The 22547-nt window shown below is 37.3% G+C and overlaps 2 protein-coding genes across 2 annotated transcripts; both read right to left on the reverse strand.

Moving 5' to 3' along the window:
- Positions 1-1078: 1078 nt before the first annotated feature.
- On the reverse strand, positions 1079-7824 carry LOC308689183 (uncharacterized protein). Its single transcript, XM_081362762.1, has 3 exons — positions 7748-7824; positions 5670-5826; positions 1079-2694 (listed from the first exon to the last, which is right to left on the reverse strand). The coding sequence occupies exons 2-3, from the start codon at positions 5752-5754 to the stop codon at positions 1649-1651; spliced, it is 1131 nt and encodes a 376-aa protein (XP_081218888.1). The 5' UTR covers positions 5755-5826; positions 7748-7824; the 3' UTR covers positions 1079-1648.
- A 2333-nt stretch (positions 7825-10157) lies between these two features.
- LOC308689497 (uncharacterized protein) lies at positions 10158-21117 on the reverse strand. The gene is made up of 3 exons (XM_081363228.1): positions 21054-21117; positions 16021-16177; positions 10158-11535 (listed from the first exon to the last, which is right to left on the reverse strand). The coding sequence occupies exons 2-3, from the start codon at positions 16103-16105 to the stop codon at positions 10697-10699; spliced, it is 924 nt and encodes a 307-aa protein (XP_081219354.1). The 5' UTR covers positions 16106-16177; positions 21054-21117; the 3' UTR covers positions 10158-10696.
- Positions 21118-22547: the final 1430 nt, after the last annotated feature.

Raw genomic sequence — 22547 nt, forward strand, 5'->3', positions numbered from 1 at the left:
CCAGGCCCGCGAACAATCTGTGAACAACGTGCGCAGCATCATGCTGAAAAAAATGACTGGAAAGGATGAGACGCTTACCACCAGATCCAAGGTGGATTTGTCCCGGCTCCCGCCCTGCGGAGACAACCTGGTCCCACACAACAACCGTGTCAACCACTGTCTGGCCATCTACAAGAGAGCAGCCACACCGATATTCTGGTGTCCCAAGCCCCATGATCCTGGCCAAGGCTGGGAAAAACTGAAGAGGGTACCCTGGAACCAGTGTGGTCTTGTGGACCTATCCTCCCCACTTTACTCACTGACTTGCTGGAGGAAACAGTCGAGGAGATGGATGGAGATGGTGAAGAAGACGAGGAGCAAGAGGTCGATTATGAAGACCTGCTGTATGATGAATAGACATCATTGCCCTTAAAGGTGGGGTATGTGATTTGCAAAACGGCCGGCAGATTTTGAAAATACACAACTCAAATGGTCCTACCTTCTTTCCTTTGACTCCACCCATTCAAAGAACATGGACATGGATGGGGGGAGGGGGTATGGTGCGACCGTTTGATTGACGAACTTACTGTCCAATGATTCTAGGTGGTCTTGGAAATGATTGGCTGGAGTTTTTCGAGTCCTGCCCGTTCCACAGATGATTAAATTGCTTAATTTTTATTTCAGTGCTTCTAACTCAGTGGCTGTAAGTGGGTTAGGAATAGGATTTTAAGTAATTTTGAAAAAATGGCCAAAAAAGAGAATTACATACCCCACCTTTAACCTTTTGACCTTTGATTAGAATCACTTTTTTCTATTTCAGTTTATTCTAATGGGGATTTGTTATACCCTATATATACACATATTTGACTATATGAGTGATTTTCTGTTGTTTCAATAAATATAATACCAAAATAGTAACTCATTATTATGGGAGATGTTCATTTGGACCAACATGTGACAATATTTCAAGTAGGGATCATCAACATTTGCTTATTAGACATCATAAAGACTATAAAAATACAAAAGTTAGAAAACATATATCAATAGGGGAGGAGATCCAGTGATCCAATGTCACAGATTTTTTTCTTTTTTTTTTTTTGCGTTTATTTGAGTTTTAATGCACCATACATAATCTAATCATGACAATCCTCATATCTCTCAATTCCTCATGCAAAGACGAAGAGAAAATGGGGTGGATTGTGTCTGTAGGATGTATTGTTCAAATTCTATGTAGATTTAAAGTTTTCATTTTTCACAGCCGAAAATCAAGCACGGACACAAAACATGGTACAAAAAAAATCCCATATGGGACAATAATTTGCGTGGGGAACATCAAAATTCCTTTACTAGACACCTTAAGGATTACAAAAAACTAGGTTAAAAAAAATACCTTGAACTTCCTGGTAAATTCAGGAGAAACTTACTGTCGCAAGTAAACAAAATTGAATAAAATAAACATCTTTATGTATATATGCAACGTTTTCTTTATAGGAGGTTGAAAGAACACATATTGAAGGAGTAAACTAGCCCAAAATCTCAAAACTGACACTGCATGAAAAATCTATTTTTTTTGCCTGCGTGTCTCGCCTTAACTGTGAAACTCTTTCAGTGTCCACACTGATGACGTATAAAACCCTTGTGAGAATCCTCATGTTGGTTTCTTTACATGTTAATCATTTTCAAAACATATGAAAGGCTTTTCTCCTGTGTGTTTTCTCATGTGAGTCTTAAGATTTCCTTTTTGTGAGAAGCTCAACCCACACAGTTTGCAGGTGAAAGGCTTCTCTCCAGTGTGAAGTTTCATGTGAACGAAGAGGCTAGTGTTATAAGTAAAGCTCTTTCCACACTGTTGACATGTGAACGGCTTCTCTCCAGTGTGACTGTTCATGTGACACTTAAGGTTTTGTTCTGTTGTGAACCTCTTTCTACACTTGCCACATTTGTAAGGCTTCTCTCCAGTGTGGATTCTCATGTGGCATGTAAGGCTTTGTTTTAGCGTGAAACTCTTTCCACACTGTTGGCAGGTGAAAGGCTTTTCTCTAGTATGAACTCTCATGTGTTTTTCAAGGTTTCCTTTTTGATAGAAACTCTTGCCACACTGTTGGCATGCGTAAGGCTTCACTCCAGTGTGAAGTCTCATGTGAATGCTGAGGCTACTGATATGAGCGAAACTCTTTCCACACTGATGACATGTGAACGGTTTCTCTCCAGTGTGACTTTTCATGTGACCCCTAAGGTTTAGTTCTGTTGTGAAGCTCTTTCCACACTGTTGGCAGATGAAAGGCTTTTCTCCTGTGTGAATTTTCATGTGAGTCTTAAGAGTTCCTTTTTGTGTGAAGCTCTTCCCACACTGTTGGCATGCGTAAGGCTTCTCTCCAGTGTGAACTCTCATGTGAACGCAGAGGTTACTGATATGAGCAAAACTCTTTCCACACTGTTGACATGTGAACGGTTTCTCTCCAGTGTGACTGTTCATGTGACCCCTAAAGTTTAGTTCTACTGTGAAGCTCTTTCCACACTGATCACATGTGAACAGGTTCTCTCCGGTGTGGATTCTCATGTGGTAATCAAGAGTTTTTTTATGTTTAAAACTTTTTCCACACTGACGGCACGTGAAAAGCTTCTCTCCAGTCATTAAATCATGATGTTTCTCAAATTGATTTTCCTCTTCAATTTCATTCAGTTGTTGACTCTCCTCTTTGAGCGCCATCTTGTCTAAAATGAAAAGCAAAACAAAAAACAATTTAACTCCCTTCTAATGGCACAAAGCAACAGAAATCAAAACCACAATAAAGCACCAAGATAAAAACCAACAACTTGTGTGCTAGATCCGATATAAGCTACTGAAAGAGTAATCTCAGAATCTCTTCTCAATATTAACTCTTCACTTTCATTAGAACATAAAAAAGCTGTAGTCCATGAAAGCTGGAAGTTATCAAACCCCTTATTCACTTGACTCAGAATAATTGGTTTATTATAGATCAATCCCAAAATGTTAGAATAAAATATTGTCCACTCAACTATGCTCAGTTTTGCAATATTTCAGTCAGAATTTAAGCCCCACCGTAGCACAGAAACTAAAGATACTAAAGTTAATTAGATCTTTTGACAACAGAGACCACAACGTTCTCTGATAGATTGATAATTATGTTGGCACGTGGACAAGAATTAACATGGTTTAGGTCCAATCTGTCAGATTTCTACTACTTGTATATTAAAAGATGTCTCATCAAACACAAGTATGGTGTGCCACAAGGCTCAGTATTAGGTCCTCTGCTTTTCTCATTGTTTATGCTTCCCCTAAGGGACATTGTCATTCACTGTTATGACAACAATACTTTTACAATAATACTCTTACGTTTTACACTGCTAACTTAAGAGTAGTGAAGTTTTGTCCGGTTATATTAATGAAAATGATATAAATGATGGGATGACTAAGGTGTTAGATCTTAGCAAATGTACTGTTATCTGGGTGTCTAGAGATATAAACAAGTTAAATGTAAGACTTTTTAAGACCTTTTTAATACCACCTTAAATGACATTTAAGACCAAACCTGCAATGGAAACCATATAATCAAAAATGTTCATTTTACTCAAGAAACTGCAAAAATGTTTCCATACAGTTGCAATCAGAAATATTAAACCCCCTAAAGATCTTAAGGATTTATCAATTAAAGTTTTTTCAAAGAGCAAGATTCTGCATTGGATGGCTTCTTGATGAGTTGAGTGATAAATTAAATCAGCACAGAAAATGCGTAATGTAGTATTTGTGTGAAACAGGATATCTTGCTAAGATAGCCAAGTCACAATTATTCAACCCATATATAATAATATTGTTGTTTAAAGTTTTCTGAAAGTTTTTATGGCCTAAAGTGGAGCTGAAACATAATTAAGCCTTTGGGAACTCTATAATGATCCTTCATTTGCTTCAGCTGTGAAGTCGGCTAAAATATGCCAGGAGGAATTTGGATTAGACTACAGAGTTTTGGGAGACAGTTCTATGGACTGACCAAACCAAACTGGAACTGTTTGGACCAGTGGTATGTCTGGCATGCGAAAGGCCAGGCTTATGACCAGAGGACTATCATCCCCACGGTCAAGCATGGAGGTGGGTCACTGATGACGTCGGGCTGTTTTTCTGCGGCAGGAACTGGCAATATTGATCGTATAGTTAGCATCATGGATTCCCAGAAATACCAGACCATTTTAAAGAGGAACGTGATGCCTTCTGTTGACAAATTAAACCTGGGTGATCATTGGACTTTCCAGCAAGACAATGATCCCAAGCACACCTCCAAGTCAACCAAAGCTTGGTTTAGTAAAAGATCCAGGAACTTCCAAGAATCGCCTTCTCAGTCACCAGAGAAGCTCGGTCACTCCACATCGAGAGGGGCCAGCTGAGGGGGCACGGGCATCTGTTCCGGATGCCTCCTGGACGCCTTACCGGGAAGGTGTTCTGGGCGCGTCCCACCAGGAGGAGGACCCGGGGAAGACCTAGGACACGCTGGAGGAACTATGTCTGCCAGTGTCCCCCCGGAAGAGCTGGAGGAAGTGTCTAGACCAGGGTTCACCAATCTCGGTCCTGGAGGGCCGCTGTCCGGCAGAGTTTAGCTCCAACCAGCTCCAACACACCTGTTTGAAAGTTTCTAGTATGCCTAGTGAGACCTTGATTAGCTGGTTCAGGTGTGTTTAATTGGGGTTGGAGCTAAACTCTGCAGGACAGCGGCCCTCCATGATCGAGATTGGTGGACCCTGGTCTAGGGAGAGGGGAGTCTGGGCATCTCTGCTTAGACTGCTGCCCCCGGGACCCGGCTCCGGATAAGCGGAAATATGGTATGGTATGATATATAAAACCTTCATTTATATAGCGCTTTTAACAATACAGACTGTTTCAAAGCAGCTTTACAGTGATAATAGGTAATTCATTTAATTAAATCACACACAACTGCAACATACAAGATAATCTTTGGCATGGGAAGGACCTTTTCAGAGAGAATGTTTAACAACCTGAGGAAGAGATCATTTTCTAGTAACTTCGATGAGCCCACCAGTAACAGCAACAAGACTGCTGGTGAGCTACTACCATGAAGATCTGGAGAAGGGTGGTGTGGAGGAACACCTGAGGTCTACTGAGGTGATGCACATCCATCAAGTACAATGTGGATCCCGGTCTGGCCACTTACAAGCAGGGAGAAATGTGGTGGAGTGGTGATGGAAACAGGGAGGTATCCAGCCCTCAACCAAGTGTTGAAAGCAGCACTCTCAATCGTCCAAGGTCCTGTAGTGGAGTCATCATTGAGCTTGATATACAGTATAATCGACACCAGACGAACAAACATGTCAACCTTCAATGATCAGCCTGCGCTTCTCGTCCGGTGTGACGGACTTCTTCCCCCCTTCAGACCCCCGAGGGTTAAGGTGAAGCTGCTTTGAAACTATTTCTGTTGTATAAAGTACTATATAAATAAAGGTGACTTGACTTGTTACTGTACTGGTGTTCAGGACAATAAAGTTTTCAAAAGTTATAACTGGCTGTCATGTCGTTCTTCTGTCCACATGAGGCAACCAGCTCCATGTCAAATAAAACCACTTTAATTAGGACACTCTTCAAAAATATAATTTATTTCTGTAGAGCAAGACATTTCAATAAGGATCAAATGACTGAGTTCAACTTTGAGAATGAAACTAACCTGTCTGTGTCTCAGTATCGTCATGTTGGACTCTGAATGTTTCTCCAATCTTCACATCTTCACTCTCCTCTTTAATAAACGCCATCTTTATAATAGTGTGTCACGTGGATCTCAGTCGCTTCACCAGGAGTTTTTCTGTGTGTTTGGACACTCTGTCCTGTTTAAGAGGAGAATAGTTAACAGAAAGAAAAACACTCAAAACTAAATCTCTGAGAGCGTCTCAATCAGATCTACTGCCATCATTTCTTGATGACGCAAGGAACCGATTAATCGGTTTTTGAAACGAACTGTCCAAAAGAACCGTTTCGCGGAAATGAATCAGATTTGACATTTCTACTCAAAACTAGCACTACAAATTAAAGGAACAGAGAATATACAAGCAATTCATATTTAGGCATTTATAATTCACATGTATGTATTGATTTGCGTACTATATTTAATGGATTACACCGTCATTAAAACATTGTCAGTTGATTTGAAGAAGTTGTCATTGTACATGTGTGTTGTTGTTCTTGTTGCATTTACATGCTGTGAATCAAGTGCTTCCAAACTCTACATTATTTGATTCAACTGAATCTCAATTGGTTTCGAAAATCTCTTTATCTATCATAACTTGCCTGAGAGCAAACAGCGTGTTTATGATGACCTAATTCACAATATAGGGAGCTTAGGAACCTTTACTGTTACTCATTTGTGGATGTGCTTCACTGAAAACGCAGGGTTCTCAAGTTTTATCAAAATCTTGGAGTGAGATCACATGCGGTTGGGGGAGGAGCCCTAGTGGAGCCCCGCCCCCACCTGTCCCCGCCCCCCAATTTTACCCATTGTTCATAATTAACCAGCACAAATTGAAATTATAACAATTGGTAAATCTGATAAATGACAGAGCAATTAATCACATCAAATATACTCTTTAATGTTATATTTCAAAATTACAATTAAGTTACAAAAATTACAAAAACATAACAAATTACTCCAAACAGTTTGGAAAAACAAATATTTTTGCATTTTGAATGTCTAGTCGAAATGGTATAATGATTTATTGTGTGGTGGGACATTGAGAACAAATGACATATTAGAGTATTATTAAGGTATGTGTGTTTGTGTGTGTGTGTGTGTGTGTGTGTGTGTGTGTGTGTGTGTGTGTGTGTGTGTGTGTGTGTACACAAGAGTACACACTCCAGCTTATGAAATGTGTTTTGTGTTGCAAGTGTTTGAAAAATACAAATGCAATGGCAATCAATGATTAATGTAACGTTATGTTTTGACAGGATATAAAATATTACCCAGAGCACTCTGCTTTAATACGTATGTAGCCTTAATGTAACTAGAAATACTATTAATACAGTATAATATATAATATAATTTAAAATAAAATAATACATTTAAATTTATTTAAAATAAAATGAAGAAATACATCTTCATTCCTTCCCATAACGTTACCCACTAACATTTCCCTTAGTTTCAGATAATGTAAGGTAGCCAAACTGAGCCAAAGCTTCTGGCCTGGTTGCAAAGTAGTTGTAGAGTTTTTGACTGCATCAATAATAATGTATACGATGAGCTATATATTAAATGTTCTAGCCTTAAAATGTTAGACGAGCTTTCTTCCAACTTACCTTCTCCATCATCACGACGTGTGTTCGCGCGATGTTGTTGGTTACCTAGTAACGAACGTACGGTGGCCGAGAATGTTCCGTCAACTTCCGTGTGTTCGCGCATCTATGTTGCCTATTAACGAACGCAATCTGGCCGAGATACGTGCTCGCGGCAGGAAACGTCACTTTGTGTGCCTGCGCCTCGTATACAACGTTATATATAAAGCTTGCAGGACAACTTGGTTGGCATTGCCTTTTTGGCGTGAGAAATACACGGTGTGGCGTGTGAGCGTGTGAACTGGTTGAATTGCGTGTGTCTCACGGCCAATGCGTGAGACTTGAGAACCCTGAAAACGGTTCATTATTTTTATTAGATATATTATAATATTACATTAAAAATAATTAATTTCAAAGTTCTCTATATAATTGTACTGACGGGTTGTATTGATTTAAACACTTTAGATGATTAAAAGCACAAACCTTTCTTCAGCAGAATCACAGATGCAGGGGCGGCGCAGCCTTATGACATCATGTCGCCCCACCAAAATAAAAGTCCTGTTAACATTAAATAGAAATTCACATACAGAAAACACATTCAAATGATAAGATAAAGGATTCATTCAAAGAATAAATTGCTGATTTGTGATATTCTCAATCATGAATAAAGTCAAGTATCTTGATATTATACATCTTCATATTATAAAGGATTGGGAAAAAGTTTGTATTTGAAAACTAGGTTTTTGGTTGCAGAGTGCTCAACTAATTAATTCCTTATAATATAAATATCCACCCGCTCACGGTTAAAATTCACTCAGTGTTCACCCGCTACCCACCGACCCCCCGTGCCGACGCCGCTGAATTTAGATCTCCTTTCCAGAGTCTCACATTAAAATTTCCCCTAAAGAAAGAGTGACTGAGGATAACAAGTATACAATAATTGTAGAGTTGGGGTACTCGAACTCGGACTCGACTTGGACTTTTTGTTACATTGATTTAGCCTACACTTTAGTCATAAGTTTACATACACCTTGCAGAATCTCCAAAATGTAATATTTATTTATTTTTTAATGAGGATGATCATAAAAACATTGTTTCTATTTATTACTGCCCTGAAAAATCTTTTTCACATAATGGATGTTTAATAGCCTAGTCCACAAGAAAAAATGCAAACACAAAATACAAGACAAATTACATAGGCTTGATTTTAATATTGTGTTTCATTACCTGAATGGTCCACAAGGTTTTTTTGTTTGTTTGTTTTTTAATGGTTGTTCATGAGGAAAAATCCTCCAGCTCCTGCACATTCTTTGCTTTTCCAGCATCTTCTGCATATTTGACTCCTTACTAGCTGTGACTATGATTGTGAGATCCATCTTGTCACACTGAAGACAACTGATGGACTCATACACAACTATTACAAAACCTGCAAACATTTAGTGATGCTCAAGAAGGAAGCAACCATTAGGAGCCAGGGGGTGTACATTTTTGAACTGGATCATTGGTGTAAATTATGGAAGCTTGTTTCCGCCACAAAATAATAATAAAAAAAGATAATTGCGACTTTTTATCTCACAATTGCGAGTTTACATCTCGCAATTCTGACTTTCTTTCTCAGAATTGCGAGATATAAAGTCAGAATTGCGTGAAATAAAGTCGCAATTGCATGTTTTAAAGTTACACTTGCGTGTTATAAAGTCAGAATTCTGAGATATAAAGTCAGAATTCTGAGATATAAAGTCAGAATTGCGTGATATAAAGTCGCAATTGCGAGAAAAAAAGTCAGAATTCTGACTTTATAAGACGCAATTGCGACTTTATATCTCGCAATTCTGACTTTATATCTCAGAATTCTGACTTTATTTCACGCAATTCTGACTTTATATCTCGCAATTCTGAGAAATAAAGTCAGAATTGCGAGATGTAAACTCGCAATTGTGAGATAAAAAGTCGCAATTATCTTTTAAAATGTTTTATTCAGTGGCGGAAACAAGCTTCCATAGTAAATTGCACTTATTTTATTTAAAAAATAATTAATTAATTTAGTCCTGCCATTTAGAGGCTAAATAAGATATTAGCATGTAAAACAATATAAGATAATCAAAATAAATAAAAATGGAAAAATCGTCATCTTGCTCAAAAGTTTACTCCTGGCTCTTAATGCATCGTGTTATATTCTTGAGCATTACCTTGCAGAATCTGAAAGATGTACGATAGGTAAACGTATGACTGTAACTATACATTGGAATCATTTTGTAAGGTTTAACATATTAATTTAAGAGCTCAGTGTTGAGACCTTTCACTGGAATTTGATTGACATGCGATCTGACCAATCATAATGCATATACCTGCCATTTTTTTCCGACAAACAAACCAAACCAGATAGTAGATTAAAGTCATTGGACTTGAACTTGAAAAATGCTGTGTATTGAATTCTTTTTGCAGTTCTGATGTTCATTCATGTTTAATTCGTGCTATAACTAGAAGATATTATCAGTTCATGTGCTGCTTGAGTTGAGGCCTATATTAAAGCACCACAAAACGGTGTGTATTGTTTTAATTTCATAAAAATTACAAAATTTGAAAGCTGAGACTTTATTTCATACCAGAAGTAGCCTTGTCTTGTCTGTTGGCGCATTGTCAGTGTCCTCTTTGCTCTGCAATATATATTTCACTGTGTGAGAACATGTGGAGTGAGAGCGGAATGGCTTGTCGGACATAGCGACAGTAAGAGGGGTGGGTCTCTGTGAAAGGTCAATTTAAAACTATTTAAATCTTTGTGGACTCGGCCGGACTCGACTCGGACTCGGATGTTAAGGACTCGGACTCAAGTGCGACTCGGCCCTCTTTGGACTCGGACTCGATTGTTAAGGACTTGGACTCGACTCGGACCCAACACTAAATAATTGTATTAATTAATCACCACTTGAATGTGGGTAAGTTTGAAAAACAACAACATTTTGAACAAAAAGCTTAAAAGAAATCTTGTCCAAGACTACATTCAGATTGATAATCAAAACAGATCACCCATAGGTCAACATTTCATTCGGTGACGTTCTGCAGTTTTAGATTTATATGCTGTTTAATAACTGATGAGCCCATTAAATTACATGTGTATAAGCAATGCTTCCTTTGATTGTTCCTGCTTTTCTTCTCCGCATGTGTAGACTTCCTAATTAAAGCATACACATACTTATTTTGGGTTTGAAAGTAGTATACTAATAGCACACTTGAATAACCTTGTTTTATAAAGGGTACTAAGATACAAAGAACACAGAAGGTCTCACATTTACATGACTTTTTTCATTTGTATTTCTAAGTGTGATGATTTTATTACACTGATCACCATTTAATTGTTTTTCTCTAGAGGGAATGTGCAGGTGATTGCTAAAATTTCTCCTTTTCAACTTCTTGTCACACTGAGAAAAATGGCTATTTCTTTCCAGAATGAGTTTGCAAATGCTGTGTGAGGTTTGAGTGAAATGAGAAACTCTTCTCACACTGAAGACACTTGTAAGGCTTCTCTCCAGTGTGAACTCTCATGTGAATCTTTAGGTTTCCTTTAATCGTGAAGCTCTTTCCACACTCATGGCAGGAGTACGGCTTTTCTCCAGTGTGAACTCTCATGTGAGTCTTAAAGTTTGCTCTATCTATGAAACTCTTTCCACAGTCTTGACATATAAAACAGTTCTCTCCTGAGTGATTCCTCATGTGAAGATCAAGGTGTAATTTATATCTATAACTTTTTTCACACTGATCACAAGCAAACGGCTTCTCTCCAGTGTGAATTCTCATGTGATTCTTGAGATGTGCTTTTAGTGAGAAATGATTCCCACACAGAGAGCAGGCGTAAGGCTTCTCTCCAGTGTGGATTTTCATGTGAGTCTTCAGATGACTGCTTTGTGAGAAGCTCTTCCCACACTGAGGGCATATGAACGGCTTCTCTCCACTGTGAACTCTCAAGTGGGTATTAAGGGTTTTTTTCTCTGTAAACCTCTTTCCACATTGAGGGCATACGAAAGGCTTCTCTCCAGTGTGAACTCTCAAGTGGGTAGTAAGGATTCTTCTCTGTGTAAACCTCTTTCCACACTGAGGGCATATGAACGGCTTCTCTCCAGGATGGACTTCCAAGTCTTGGCAGGTCAAAGGGCTCTCTTCAGTGTAAACACTCATCTGGACTTTAAGGTTTCTAAATTCATGAGTCATGAAATCATGATTTTTCTCTTCCATTTCATTCAGTTCTTGACTCTCCTCTTTCAGTCCCATCAGGTCTAGGGTGAACAGAAACAAAACCAAGTATTCACAACAGTTTAATGTCACAAAGACATGAAAACATTTAGACTTGTAAAACATCAAATCCAACATCATGTATGCTGAATCCTAAAACCACTCAACAACTGAAAATGGTGTAACCTGTAATCTCAGACCCTCTTATCAATATCGTAAATTTTTTTGCTTTCTTTAGGACACATCCCAAATACTTACAAGCTGGCAGTTATCAGACTTGTATTAGGCTAATAAAAACAGGCCCATTTATTTGTCATGAGTAATGCTTTACTTTAGCTTGATATTTATGTATATTCTATGGAGAAACTCCGCCCTTGTTTGTCCCTTTTCTTGAGGGAATTGGGACAATCATCTGTGGTTTGTATTCGGGACCTGCTGAGGTGAGTAGGACATCGAAATCATGGGGCTTGCAGATGGAGCTCGCAGACAAATTTTAGGAAGGTATGAATATCTCTCAATCTTCAGGGGCTGATGCGGGCGCTCCTGGAGGACGATGGCGAGTTATCTCTTGCATTGTCTGAGGTCTATGGAACTTCCCCCAAAACTAACATCTCAAGTGAAGCTAACACACTGGCAGAACCCGGAGTCCTGTCACCGGACATACTGAGACTGAGAAGAGTTTTACAACCCCAAAAGGAATTTGCAGAAGGCTGCGACGCTCACTTAAATTCTTGCTGAGAAGAAGAAATAAACCCTTTTAATCTTATATATTCTATATATAACCACTTGAGAAATGTGTAAACATGTATCTACTTTTCCCACCTACTTTTCTACTTTTTTTTTTCATGATTTTCCTTTTATGTGGTTTGGCCTATGTCTTCATTTTAAACTCTTTTGGGTTAATGTTTCAGACTTTGCATATTATGGTTAACCAAATCATATGTGTGGCATGTTTGGTCTCTATAAACTCCAATCTTTGTCCCCTATTTGTTAATTCACATTACATTTTGCTAACTTTGTGACGCATTAGTATTATAAGAATCTTGAAGATTCTTGTGTTAAACATCCAATCAAACTACATGTTCAAAGGCCTGCTTGAACAAAGGGTCGTAAATAAATTCCCTCCAAAGGAAAACACTTCTTATTGGCTCACACACATCTTCACGCTTTAAAAATCAATGATCACAAGATCAGCTCTCTTAGCCTCTAACTCTCTTATATATATATATATATATATATATATATATATATATATATATGGCCAAGGGCGCCGTAAAGGGGTGGAAGGTTAGGACGATTCTAAGGGCCCAGGCTGATTTAGGGCCCAGAAGAGCAGACCCCCTTTTTCTTTTCTTATTTATTTTCTCTTTTTTATACATACATTAAATGTGCTAGGGCCCCTCATGGGCCCCTCACTAAATGTGTATTTTGTCCGTTTTGACCATAGATTTAATATTTAAAAAACAAATAATGTATTTACTGTTTCAGTCACACCCCTCCCCCTTACAATGGTTCATTCCACCTGCTCTGTCCGAGCTACGATCGCTAGTGTAACGTCTCTTGCTTATTGCACTTGCTATGATGCTGATGCAGCGCAGGCAGTGACACACGCAGGCATGTCACATCAAAAGTTAGGGCATCAAAAAAGGAAAGGAAAGTGAAGACAGAGAACGCCGAAGTCGACAGTATGTCACACAGTTTTTCAAAAAGAAAGGTAGCTTGCCCTATTCCTGTATTCCAAAACTTTCAGAGTTACTTATTTTTGTTGCTACATGACCTGCTTTTATCTAGCTAGCTTAATAATTACTGAATTATGATTTACATCCAACAATAATAACATCTCTGGGTAGGCTATGTCTCTCAACACCATAGACTGTAAAAAATAGCTACACAGATTCAGCGGCTGCTGCACACCCACGTCCTCCTCCCCCCGTGCGAAATTCGCGTCCGATATTTTAGCTCGTTAAAAAATAAATACAACCTCACGTTATGTCAATCACACTTGCGCACTGCCTCCGAAAATTTCGTCCGTCAAAAAAAAAAAAAAAAAAAAAAAAATCGGATCGGGTTCGATTTTCTGCGTTTTTCGCATCCGTAACAAGGGTTTGAATGGTGTTTTGATAGTTTAGAGCCACAGAATGACGGATACGAAAAAACGCATGGGAAAATTTCGGATTCAGTGTGCAAGGACCTTCAGCTGAACAAGGTGAGCCTGAGCGCGAAACTTCACGAAGATTGAAGCCTCTCAACACGTCTTATCTACTGTGTTCGCCACATGATGATAACTTTACAAAACAAAAAGTAATCTATACGCTTCAAAAATCAGAAAATCAGTTTGCCGTGTATGTCGTGTGTTCTGTGAAGTGACAGTGCTGCTGCTACGATCGATTATGTCAAACTTGACGTTCTTAATACGAATAAAATGCCCCAGAAAAAAAATAATATAAAAAACTGAATAAAACATGTGTCTGTAGTAACCATTGGCTATAAGGAGTTTACAAAATAGATATTTTAATATTTTATATTATGAAAACTAAATAGGCCAATAGAAATAATATGGTTATTACGTGTGTTTGACTTATACAAATATTTTCTTTCTTGTTTTTGTAGGCTTTGTACTCATCTTTAGACATTTTAACTACGCAATGTGCTAAGTATCTTTTTTTAAAGTATACAGGGCATGTTTATTGGGTTAAATTTTATCTGTAAAAAATGTAGGGGGCCCAGAAATTTTGGTTTCCATAGGGCCCAGAATTTCTGGCGGCACCCCTGTATATGGCTGTGGCTATGTAACTACGGCTGTGTTGCAGGCCTACCATTTGGCTCTCCGTGCCACAAAGCATACCGCTGCCGCACTCGTTAAGGTTAACAAGGTTAATCAATAAGACTCTCTGTATGTTTCTGTGCTATTTGATGTTAGAAGTTAGTTAGTTTGATCAAATGGAGGACAATCAACGTTGTCAGCTGGTTCCCCAGGCATGTGTTCAGTTTTGCAGCGAAAAACAAAAGGAGTAAAAGAACATTGGCAATCTTCTTTCTTAACCTGTTAACCGTTGCCAGAGCGCGGGCGCACTGAAACGGTTTTATTTATATATAGTTCAAAGTTACTATCAGATTTAATGTTATACCTTGACAAACTATACATCATTAAAAAGATATAAGACTCAAGTTTCAGAATTTGACCACTATTGTATTCTGAGAAACTTATAGCGACAGTTATTTCTTAATTTGTGTCAGGAGTTATGAAATGAAAAAGTGAGTCGATACCTTTAATATGAATTATGAGCGTCAGCCGCTTTCATTCATAAAAAAACTCCTGTGCCGTCGTCATGACAGCGATACACAAAACAACGTCCCTCAGGGCTTTTAGCTCAAAAATGTGCAGATTTGGAGAAATATTGATAGATTCTCATAGGTTTACATCAGATTTCTATAGACAGGAATAATATTTATTGAATTTATACCCAAATGCGTCGATGTAATCATTATGAGCGTTTGCATACTCTGTTAATGTGTTTTCAATTCATACCAATAGCCTGAGGGCGCCCTCGCCGCCCTGTGCACAGTATTAGAACATGAAGAAGTGCCATAATCATGTGACAATCCAGGAAGCCTCGAACACACACACAGCTAACAAGAGATCGCGCTGTAACTATGGCTGTAACATGGAGATACAGTCGTTTTGAAGACAATAAATATGTTTGCTATGATATTTGAGTTACCTGTGTTTTTCAATCCATGCCAGGTATTTCCATAATAATAGATTATATTTATAATGTAATGCTAATCTATATAGAATCGTTGTGCAGAACACTATCCAATAGTATATTTTCTGTCTGATTTTTTATCTGAAGCCAAATTAGATCACAGAAAATTATTTAAAATACTCGATTTGCTTTATAAAGTAAGTTTATAAGCACAAACATGGTTTTAATCTCATAAATTGTCGTGTATTGATGGTGTGCTAAGCTAACATGCTAGCTAGCCCTAGGTGCACCTGCCACCTAGAAGTTATATTTTTATTATTTTTTGAATGCTTACTGAAATGTTTCTTTATTCAAGAAATGCATTAGATACAGTTTAAAATGTGAGGTGAACTTTGAGAAAAGAAATTAGTGACTGAAACCCTATGAATAGCCTGTGAATAGCCAGTCGTTAGTAACTATAATGCAGACAAAAGAAATGCATATTTACAGCCATAACCAGGCTGGAGAGGTGTGAATGTGTGCAGGGGGAGACTGAGACTGAATGGGGCTCGTTTGCACCACAAAACAATAAAGACAATATACTGGATAGATGGTTAGAAGATGGCAATAAACATCAGAAGCATCTTAGCGTCAAATCAAAATAAAGTCACATGACATGGTCTTGAAAAACATTTCACTAAATACAGAGTTTTGGACTTATTATCTTAAGATTTTAAACATAAAATGTTTAGACATGTGGCATTACATTATTTATTTAGCCACAAGTTGTGTAGTAGAGATGCATGACATAGAATGATTGAAGACTTTGAGAATTAAACTAACCTGTGTGTTCCTCAGTTTCTTCATGTTTGACTCTGAATGTTTCTCCAATCTCCACGTCTTCACTCTCCTCTTTAATAAACGCCATCTTTATAATAGTGTGTCACGTGGATCTCAGTCGCTTCACCTGGAGTTTTTCTATGTGTTTGGACACTCTGTCCTGTTTAAGAGGAGAATAGTTAAAGGGATAGTTCACTTTGAAAATAAATTTTGGTGAACAGTATTTATATCGTTTTTACCTCTTGTAACACAGCACACGTCCAAATGATCTGACGGCGCGGGCGGGTATAGATGTATACATAGCCTTGGCTACGGTTTTGTTCCAATGAACTGCAGTAGCAAAGGCGACATCTAGTGTATACATCTATACCCGCCCGCGCCTTCAGATAATTTAGACGTGTGCCGTTTTCAAGAGATAACAACGATATAAATACTGTTCGTTTTCTCACACAAACCGCTCGTTTCATGTCTTAGGCCATCAATGTGTACTTATGATGGGGAATTGTTTCATTTGGATGATGGGGAATTGTTTTAATTTGGACTCTGTGCTTGTGTTTTGATACAGTGACCATCGACCTGCATTAGATGACTGACAGACAAGAACGGTTTGACCTAAAAATAGGTCAACAACAATAGGTCAATAGGTCAAACATGCCAGCACACACCAGCTAAACAGAGATTCGACGAAGCAGCATAGATGGCGAGTCAGGAGCAATCCGATGAAAAGTTGGCATTTTCAAGGTGGAGATATAAGCACTACTTCAAATTCATTGAGGTCAGCAAGGGTGGAACAGTGCATGTAAGTTATTCGTATTGAATCGAAATGGAAGGGGCGTCACGGTTCGGTGCATACGTTTACACTGAGAATACACGGTATAAAAATAAATAAAACTCGCGTGCAAAATAATTAATGTAATGCGGAACTACTGTTAGATACGCGCTCTGAACATTGCTCTGGTGCAGGCTGCGATGTGTAGATTGGAATGTGTCGCCCCTTCCAAACACAGCATCAAACAATCCGCCAAAGGAAATAATAAAGAAAACGGAAGTGATCACCTGTGCCCACGTGACAGTGAATAACCAATAATAAATATAAAATAATTAATGCTCCTACAGCGCGGGCGCGATCGAAAAGTTGCAAAGTGTTTACATTTGTGTGCGTGCGTGTCGTGTGTGTGTGTGTGTGTGTGAGGCACGGCCACGATCGAACAGTGGAAACATAAAAACATACTCCGTAATTTTGTTTATACAGGACATTCGAACTGCAAAGTGTTTAAGTTACTGGTAATTCAAATTTGAAGGAAAACAAATATATACGACAATTCACCATGACGTCACAACAGTAATAGACGTTCTTCCGGGTGGCAAAAGCCGAAGCGTTCCTATGACAACGCTAGTAAATTGCTTGGAAGGGAGACCCACCGTCGACAGTAAAAATGTAATACAAATAAATAAAAAAAAATTAAATATAATGCATTTTTTTATCATAATAACAACTGTGTTTAATGATATAAGTAAAAAATATAATAAATATGTAATATAGTAGGCCTACACGCAAAATACTCTCTATAGCTCTTTTTTCTAGCCAAAATAACGTGCTATATATCATGGTCATTAAATGGCTTTCCTGAGGTAAATCTTATGTGACAATTGTTCTCCAGCTGTTATATCGACCTTTGCGCGGTTGAAAAACACTGATTGGTCGATATTATGTATGAGGAATATACATTTAGGTAAGTTGCGTGAGAAAATGGATGTGTAACTTAGTGAGAGCGTGATCTATGAGGCGCCACGTAGGATTTAAATCAAACTTCGCTTATTACTCGCATATACATTTATTGGATGTTCAAAATACATATATGAAATACTCGTGCACACTAATATGAAATCCATACAAATACATATTATGTTAGTAATGAATGCTTGTGAATAACTTGCATATAGGCTATAAACTTGACGCACGCGTCGCGTACACACCTATAAATACTTATAAACTTCCATGCATATACACCTATAAACACTCGTCTCGCACATACATATACACTCGCAGCACGCAGACACACCTATAAACACTCACACATACATATAAACTCAATGCGCATATAAAACACTCGCGCATGCTTTAGTTGTGTAGGCTATGCGAGTATTTATAGGTGTAGGCCTATGCTTGCGTCAAGTTTATATGCAATATTCACAAGTTTATATTTATATATATAGTTTTTGACTATGTAACTGTTGCAGTCGCCGGCTGGATCTCTTCAGTTAGTCAGTGGAAGCCGCTCGCGTTCTGCCACCCGGAAGTTACTCGGCGCCTATTGTTTACAAACATTCTGAAAAGGCCTATTAATCTGAAACGTAGCAAATTCATTTTCAATTCATTCAGGTACAATAACCAAACATATCTCAAGGTCTTTTTGTCTTTTTATTAATTTAATTAATAAACTAATTATATAAAACTATTGTCAGTGCACTACAACTAAACTGGTTCTATGCCTTTACTTTATTAATAAAACTTATTTAAAAAATACAAGGCTTAAGTCATTTATTTTTCTTTTGGTGGTACAGCCTGAGACATGCACAAGCCTTCTGCATTTTTGTTTTGCTTTTCCCTCCATTGTACCGAACTCGTACCGAACCGTGACTTCTGTGTACCGTTCCACCCCTAGCAAGAACTTGCATGTAATGTGTACATTATGTCCAGGAGCGAAGACTTCGTCGACATCAGTTGTAAGCAACTCTAATTTAATGAAGCATCTCATGTTTTGAAGAAAATACTTGAAGTACATAATGTCTACCAGACCAGTTGTCTGACATTTGGAGTTTGATTTATTTCATTAGGAATAAGACTACAGAGCTAAACACACTTTTTTGTTGTTTAAAAGTTTACTTTTGTTGTGAACAAAACATTTGAAGTACAGGTTGTTTACTTGACCAGTTGTCTCTGGTTGGGAGAGTTTGATTTAATTTGCTCGAGTTAAATGCACTTTATATGGTGTAACTGTTTACTTTTCGTACAAAGATAATGCTTGAAGTGCAGGATAAACCTCTTGCTGTCTGTCGAAGTGCAATAAATATCGAAAGTTATGTACAAACATCTGTCAGATCTATTTATTTCAACTGACTTGTGAAAACTGCTCAAAAAATCCAAATTCTTTGACATATAGAAAAACAAATTATTCCTCACACTCAATTTTTCATAACTCGCCTGTTTGTACTTAATAAACCAATAAAAACATTTGGGCGCGAGGGCACAGCGTTTGGGTTTGCGAAAAGTAAAGGCTACAGGCTAAAACACTCGAGGTTAGAGCCAGGGCATACGACAGGATGAAGCGTGCAAAGAAAAGTAGTGTGTGGGACCATTTCACCAAAAAGAATGACACAGATGTAAGTTGCAACTTGTGTGATACAGTGCTTAAATACAGTAGTAGCACATCATCTATGATGTAAGGTGATGATGATCGAGCCATCCGATTACATACAAGCTCCTCGGTGCACTGACGTGACTGGGGCATCTGCAAAAAATAAACTGAATCCGTTTTTCCCTGACGTCTGGATCCTCCGGCAGCGTATTATTCAAACATGCTGTTTTTCCACAGCCAGGAACGCGGGACGCATCAATAACTTACTGTAAACAGGCACTTCTTCAGCCCCGAAATCAGGCGAGTAGTTAACGCGAGGTGACGTCAGCTAGCACCTTTAGGATCCACGACCAGCCGTGTTTGGAGCTCGATAAATAATAAATACTTGTTTTATAGTAGGAAGGATGTCTTAAGCTATGAAACTTGCAGGAAGTTTTAATGGTACAAAGGTCGTACCTTTTAAATGCCAAAAGATCAAGGCAAATCTGGTTTCTCATGTCATGACCCCTTTAAATGATCTGATTAGACAAAAAACACTCAAAACTACAAATTAATAAAAGAACACTAGATCATACAATTATTATTTTGTTTTGATTTATATTTGGTATCTAATAACTCTTAGATTATATTTAATGGACTGCACCTTCCATTAAAACATATTCAATAGGTTTTATTTTTTTCAAAAGGTGACATTAAAGATTGTTGTGTTTATTCTCTTTTATTTACACTTATAGTATTTACAAATACAGTATCCATAATTATTTATTTAAGTTTTGATTCAGGATGCCCTGAAGAAGGCCCCATGCCGCTACGCGTGGGCATTTTAAAGTTGTCCAGTTAGGACATGTCATTTTTTCAATAAAGACATTTTAATTAAGGAGTGCCTCGGCTACTAGAGATTTTTTCTCCACACTGCACCTTATTTATTTAAGTTGACTGATTTTTTTTTCTACAAAACCTCTGTATCATTTTCTCTATCATTACTCTCCAGAGAGCAAACAGCGTGTTTATGATGAACTGGCTCACAGTAAGTATACGCTGATTTCACGCAGCCGTTATTTTGAAATCGAAAGCGAGGCTCCGGTGGGAAGAAAACCGGAAGTGTCGCCTTTAATCACAGGAGAGTCGTGAATGCGATGGCGTATTGTTGTGTTTAATGATGTTGTGTCAATTCTAAAACTGTACATACATTTCTTTCATACTTTAGACTATATATAGTGAAATTCATTTATAAATAAAATATTTTTTTTATATAATTCAGAAAGTAAAAAAAAGAAGCAGGAATGAACTATATACATATCCTATATTGGATATTAACATCCAAAAGTGTAAATCGCGGCAGCAGCTTCAGGTTGGTAGTCCAAAGGCATTGTTGTTTATCTTTACTTCCGGGTTTTTTCCCACCGGAGCCTCGCTTTCGATTTCAAAATGGCGGCTGCGTGAAATCAGCGTATAGGGAGCGAAATGAGACGCACCGTTTCTGTTAGTCGCGTGTGGATGCGCTTCACTCACACAAACTGTTCATTAATGCTATTTATGCATTATACTAAACAAGCAATGCTCATTACTGCTATTAAATAGAATAGAGTGTTATATTAATTAACAATAAAGTTTTCCATATAAGTGTTTGAACAGTGTGTATTGATTTAAACACTTTAGATGATTAAAAACACAAACCTTTTCTTCAGCAGTCACAGATGCAGGAGCGCGGCGCAGCCTTATGACGTCATGTCACCACACCAAAATAAAAGTCCCGTTCAAAATATAATATAATAGAAATTCACATACAGAAAACATATTCAAATGATAAAATAAAGAATTGATTCAATGTATGAATTACAGACAGATTTCCAAAGCTTTCAACACCACTGAGATTTTTCCAAAAGCTTCTGGCTTATATAACAAATTATAAAACAAACTACAGAGCATTTGTGATATTCTCAATCATGAATAGTCAAGTACTTTGATCTTCATTTTATAAAAGATTGAAAAGAACTAAATACCTAAATATATATTTTTTTTAATATAAATATTTATATCTAAACTTAAATATTTTAAACAAATTAAGAAATCAAATTTGTGATAGGAAAGAAATCTTATCTTACTACTTTTGACGTAATTTATTAACTAAAGTAGAGTCCTTATCATGATGTACATCTTATTCCATCTCAGTTTCTCCACAGAATATAAGGGCAAAACAAAACTATATGTGGAAAAACAAAGTGTATTGTAGTAAAGGGCCATGACCGTGAAGAAATAGCTCCTTTAACACAAGCAATTTGATTATACAAGTTGTATGTGTATATATATATATATTGTATATTTACTTTGTTACAGTCAGAAAGTGAAAAACATCTAATGAAAATAAAACATTTTTAGAAGAACTGTATGGTATCCCTTACGAAAATTAACCATGGTTTTATTATAGTAAAACTGTAGTTAACTATGACTGTAGTAACCGTGATATTTTGGTGCGAGCCATGGTTTTTCTCCAAAAACCACGGTTACTACAGTCATAGTTACTATGATTTTACTGTAGTATTACCACAGTGTAGCCATGGTTTTACAAAATTATCTTGAATTACATTTAAGCCATTTACTTACAACAAACATCTACAAAATAACAACAGAAAGAAGTTACCATTCTATGATACAGACTTTATTATAGAAATAACATAATCTGAAAAAAATATAAACTTGCATTTGTTCTCACATGTGACATAAAACAATAAACTACAAAGTTATACAAAATTATTGGTGATAAAGTGGTGCTGTGCAATGGTAAAAAATTCAGTTGCTAATTTACAAATAAAAAAATAGCTATTTGTGCCACTGTAATAATGATTTATATACAAACATAACATTGTACAAATAAACATGACTTAGAGCACCTTTAAATACACAGCATCTACCTCCTCTAAAAATGTCTATAACCTGTAAAAATGCGTCCAACACAAGCATGTTTGCAATTTATACTGTGCATACATTAACAAGATGACAACAACATTACCTAATTACTTCACTACTTAAAAACATTACCAAAATTTTAATGGAAAATTCTTACATATACTAATAAACAAATCCAGACGAAATTAGCAGTTGCTTTCTATTTCTAGATGACAAAGACAAAGTTTACCAGTAACTTACTACGACACTATGACAAAGGTTACC

The sequence above is a fragment of the Scardinius erythrophthalmus genome, assembly GCF_964197995.2.
Source record: "Scardinius erythrophthalmus genome assembly, chromosome: 4".
Taxonomy (NCBI): domain Eukaryota; kingdom Metazoa; phylum Chordata; class Actinopteri; order Cypriniformes; family Leuciscidae; genus Scardinius; species Scardinius erythrophthalmus.